We start from the raw sequence: 5,540 nt of genomic DNA on the forward strand, positions 1-5,540 counted from the left end.
ACTTTGCTTCTGAGTAGGCTCCCTCCTGACAGCACTGAATTGCTATCTAATTTTGCTATTGCACATCCTAACCAGACCTATGAGCAGGCCATCCTTTGCCTACCTTGTTGAAGAAGTCAGTTCAACAATGCACAGCCTATCAACCTAACAGGGCTTTGTGCTGCCAGTTTCTGTCAGCAGTCTTTTCTGAAAGAGTCTGAAATCACCCTTCTCACCTTCTCCAAGAATGCTTTAGCACCTACATCCATGTCAGCCTGTGAACAGAGATGCATTACCTTCTTTGAACTCTATACCAGAGCCCCCTGTCCTGATATTGGTTGAGTTTCCTGTTATTCGCAGTGAAATTACACAGCATGAAATCTCCAAAGTAAATCCAACAAAAACATACTTAGTAAAATGTAGAAACTTTAATTTACAAGTGAAACTACAACATATTCATAATAAAAAAAAACTGGTGACTAAACAAGTTACGCACAATTTGTAAAAACTGTTGAACACTGTTAAATAGGTCTGTACAACCAAAGATTTACAAAGTCCCTGTGCATTCTCTTCTTTTCAATGCACAACTGAATTTAAGGGTTCTGCTCGAATATTCCCTAAGTCAAGAGCTGAGTCTGTCTCTTCATCGATCTCACCAATGACAGCACTGTAATAAAAAACAAGGTACCAATTGTTAAAATCCTCTGATGCAAACCTAGGAAGTGAAGACTTAGTTTTGTTTTTATTGTTTAAATTTAACTGTAGAGCTCTATCACTTAAATGCCAAATTCTCATGGTAATCTCCCACCTCACTGTACCATTTCAGCAATCAGCTGACTCTACAGCTGTGCCTTTTCCACACTGAAAAGCCTTTGTCTATTCAGGTTTTCCTTGACATATAACATTTCATACCTCTGGTTATTCTGACTTCTGCTCATTGTGCATTTTCCTACTGCAGCCCTCCGAAAGTCATGGCATACCAGGTATTTACGCAATGACATAATGATGCCTGCTGTTCTATTGTTCTTCCTAGTAATCCCTAGTATTTCTCCTTCCTGATGCATCAGTATTTACGAAGAACTAGACAGAGACAGGACGGAACTGAGTTCAAAAGCAAGACATCTCCACAAGGGTAGAGAGATTCCCATGATGATTAGCAGATCAGAATGCCAAGCAGCTTTCTCAGTGCTATCACTGACTTGATCTTCAGCATGTTGGCAACTCAGACAACACAAACTGTGTTTCTCAGCTGAACGTTCAAGTACTGATAGCACAAATGCTAATTTCATATTTGAAACCCTTTAGAATTCTTGGGTGAAAAAAAACTGATCCTGGATCAACATCACTATTAACAGCTTTTTTTTTTCAACAAGAACTTCTCAATTTAAAACATTTCCTTAGATTAAAAGCTGGCTGTAGCATCAGAGCATAAATGTCACCCCAACAAATACAGATTTTCCATCAGATCTCATTCTCCTAGATATAAAAGAAAGCGTCAGGATAGGGAGCTAGGAGATACGGTTTAGTGGTTTTCTGTAGGTGTGGTAAAAGGAGGATGGTTGGAGGAGATGATCTTGTAGGTCCTTTCCAACCTTGTGATTCTATGATTCTATGAAATAAAATCTGCCACTTTTGAAGTCTGCTTCATAGCAAAAACACACATGCATTTAAGATGTTATTGTTATTATTATTGTTAATATTAAGTCATTTGTTTTTTTAAAGACATGTAACTACCTAGCAGAAATATATTTCCTAATTTTCCCAGTTCAACAGTCTTTCTCCCTTAAACAGTCTCCACTTGCTTTTGAAACATGCTGCATTTTTCTGATGGATGGTACATACTCAGTGCAAGCCTCTAGTGTGCACCTTTAACCACACTGGAATGCCTGGAAACACTTTATCCTTTGACTGTTTATTTTTCAATAGCTTCCCTACCTCCTCAGAGTCTCCTTTAATGAAGCTAAAGTCTGTCTCCTCTTTCATACAAACAGCAAACATCAGTGTGTTAGTATTTGCAAGAATACAGAAATGTTCCTTCTAATAAATATATTTCTGAATGTGTTAAGTATACAAATATATATATATATATAGATAGACAGATATAGATTTTCTTTTTTCTACAAAAGAATATATTGAGTATATTTGAATAATGTGGCAGCTTGATAAAGTGAAAAAAGAAATCAAGTAGTAAGAAAAAAGATCTGGCTTCTTTGCTACCTTGGCTTGTTCATCAATTTTTTTAATGTGTTTTCATAGAATCAAAGAACAGCTTGAGATGGAAGGGATGGAAGGGACCACCATGGATCAACAAGTTCCAACCCCCTTGCCACGGGCAGCACCACTAACTGTCAGATCTAGTATTAGACCAGGCTGCCCAGGGGCACATCCAACCTGGCCATGAACACCTCCAGGGATGGGGCATCCACAGCCTCTCTGCTGCAAGATTCATCTTCCTAGCAAGCCCATTTACTGGAGGTTCTTGCCACTGCTCTCGTGGCCGCCCCATATCATCACCTCTGCATTTCATGAGCTTTTTTGCTCATTGTGTCATGGCATTTGACATCAAATGTCAATTTATCCCCTCAATCTGCTGCTACATCAGCTTTAACTATCAGTTGCTATACTGTCAAGCCTAAAACTTGGAGCATTTTTTCAGAATATGAAGCATTCCCTTTTCCCTTAATGCTTATCTTAATTCTTCCTCAATGTTCCTAAATAAATCCTATTAAAAATTAACTTTGTGTACCGGATTGCTAATTTGTTGCACATAAGATCTGTCTTATCATATGTACACTCTTTTCTCTCTTCATCTGTTAACAGATTCTGCCACACACAGACTGGAATAAAGTACATCTACACAATGCCTAGACTTAAAGAAGAAAAATGCTGCGCTTCATACTGACCTTTCTTCACACTGTTATCACTATGTGACCTGGTTAATTTACAACCCAGATATTCTAGACCAACAGTATCACAACAATACAATGCAATCACTTTTGCAACAGAAGCATAGTTATTTGCTACTTCATATGCTTCACCTTTGATAGTTCTATCAGAGCTACCCACAGATAGGAAGATATAAGACACATGACTGCACACACACGTAAATATATATATATGTATATATATGCACACAGTGAATTTTTTTATTGGTTTAAACACAAACATGCTCTACTTACACATTATCACCCCTTACGATGTACAATCCCAGCACTACTTGCTCAACTCCTTGTGAAGAACTGAACACTCGTTCATGGCTTTCATCCAAAATCAAGTTAATGGTCTGATCAAAACCTTTGAGGGTTCCCTGAGGGGAAAAAGATAAGCACACAATAATAAAGTTTGTTAACTGCCTTTTAAATTTATATCTTCACTCTCACCATTACCTTAAACAGCAAAGTGGCAATATTAAGATACTAGAGAACAGATGCTCTATTTAGGTTCTAATGTTAGTCTTAAACACACACAGCTGGAGAAGAAAACTTTGAAAATGGTAATCAATTCAAGCAAAAAGTATACAGTGCTCATACTAAAAGCTACACTATTTGGTACATGAGATGAAGTTTTATTTCTTTCCTCTAGACAACTGATTTTACAGCTTTTAGTCTTCCTTGTACGGAAACTTCATGGAATCATAGAATGGCCTGGGTTGGAAAGGACCACAATGATCACCCGGTTTCAACTCCTCTGCTATGTGCAGCGTTGCCAACCTCTAGACCAGGCTGCCCAGAGCCACATCCAGCCTGGCCTTGAATGCCTCCAGGGATGGGGCATCCACAACCCCAAAACCTCCAGAAATTCAACATTAAAAATAAAGTCAAGGAACAGAAAAGTTACATTCTTACATGCTAAACAGTACTGAAGCCATTTGTAACATGCAATTTTAAGTAGCATCTCTTTAAAGGAGGTTAGATTGGTTTCACAAAACTATTCAACAAAAATGGAAGACACACAAAGGGAAAAACGTCTGTGCTGTTTTAACAAGAGTTTGGAAAAATTATAAAAATTCATTTGTGTCATTTAGCAGATTATGAAATTTAGAGTCGTTTTACCGGGCTGGAGTTAACCTTCCTCACAGCAGGAGGTTAACCTTTCACACAGGGCTGTGCTCTGCCCTGTGTGTGCCCTGGTGGCGCAGTGGTATGAGGTGCTGCTTGCAACACCAGAGGCCAGGGGTTCGAATCCCCCCTGTGGCGCAAGTGGCAGAAATGCTGCTCTGCTACACAGAAAGGCTCGAATCCCAGGAGTTGGACTCGATGATCTCTAAGGTCCCTTCCAACTTGCACGATACTGTGATACTTGGCACTGTGACAGCGCTGAAAGCACCTCAATGCACTGGCTGTGGCTGAGCAGCACCAACATCGCACCAAGGGAGCATCCAAGCCACCCGAGGCCAGCAGACTTGGGGCAGCAAGGGACAAGGGGGAACACAGCATTGAACCAAACCGAACACAGTGTATTCCACAGCACATGACGTTATGCTCAGCCATAAAAGCTGGGGAAATGGCAAGAGAAGAAAGCATTTTGTTGTGAAATTGCCTGTTCTCCCAAGAAACTGCTAAGTGTCCTGAGACCCCAAAATAATCGTCTCACCACAATCATTCTTCCATCAGAAGTTATTACTGCGACAGTACCTGGCAGAGCTCATTAAGGAAGCAATAAGAGATAACTGAAATAGAATCCTTAACATTCTCTGTAACATCCACGTGTAATAAGCTCAAAAGAGCCAGAAAAGACTCCCAGAGGCCTTTAAAAACAAAAAACCAACACCCGTTTACATTTAATCCGAACATCTGACGGTAAGTCCCGACAACCTGCTTTAAACTCTCACTTGTGCCAGATGTGCACAAACACGAACATGACATAAGCAAACCGCAGTTTAGAGCTCAGCTCTCCAGAAAGCAGCTTTATCATGGAGACGGGCAGCCCGTTCAGACTATCGGCTTGCAAACAGCACAGCAGCCCGGATCCCGCCTGTGGCGCTCAGCACCCCTCATTCTGAACCTCTGAGCCGAGCAGCGCGATGCGGCATGGCCGCACCGTACCGCCAACTGGCAGCCAGCCTGCCCCCTCTCCGCCACCCCCGGGCCGTCCGCTCGGCAGAAGGATACGGTTGATGTAGTTCTCCAGGGCCGACGTCATGGCGGCGGCTCCCGCGCTTCTCCTCACACCGGCAACGACGTTCCCGGCACCGCTGGCGGAACTACTTCCGGAACTACTTCCGGCACCGCTTCCGTCGCGCTCCGATGACGTTCGTCCCTCTGCGCAGCCGCACGACCCCAGCAGGAGGGCGGGAAGGGCGCGCTCTGGCTACTGCGCACGCGCAGCGCTGCGGCGGGAATGGGTTTCAAAGGGAGCGCGGCGAGGAGGGCTGAGCGGGATGTACCAAGTGCTGCGCGCTGGGGGGGGGAGGGGGCTGCTGCTGGCTTTTCCTCCCCTTGGCAGCACGTAGCTCCGTCCGCAGAGCGGCGGGTGGGAGCGGAGCAGCGCTACTGCGCCTGCGCGTTAAAGGCAGCTTCTTGCCGAGGCTGTGGACTCGTGGAAAAGCTGTGGTCTGACTC

At 43.1% G+C, this 5,540-nt stretch overlaps 1 protein-coding gene across 1 annotated transcript; it reads right to left on the minus strand.

Annotated features, from left to right (window-relative positions):
* Positions 1-386: 386 nt before the first annotated feature.
* LSM8 (LSM8 homolog, U6 small nuclear RNA associated) lies at positions 387-5,221 on the minus strand. The gene is made up of 4 exons (XM_072354799.1): positions 5,091-5,221; positions 4,573-4,613; positions 3,159-3,286; positions 387-646 (listed from the first exon to the last, which is right to left on the minus strand). Exons 1-4 carry the CDS (start codon positions 5,119-5,121, stop codon positions 556-558), a joined length of 291 nt encoding a protein of 96 aa, XP_072210900.1. The 5' UTR covers positions 5,122-5,221; the 3' UTR covers positions 387-555.
* Between the last annotated feature and the right edge of the window lie 319 nt (positions 5,222-5,540).

Source organism: Excalfactoria chinensis, chromosome 1, assembly GCF_039878825.1.
Source record: "Excalfactoria chinensis isolate bCotChi1 chromosome 1, bCotChi1.hap2, whole genome shotgun sequence".
Taxonomy (NCBI): Eukaryota; Metazoa; Chordata; class Aves; order Galliformes; family Phasianidae; genus Excalfactoria; species Excalfactoria chinensis.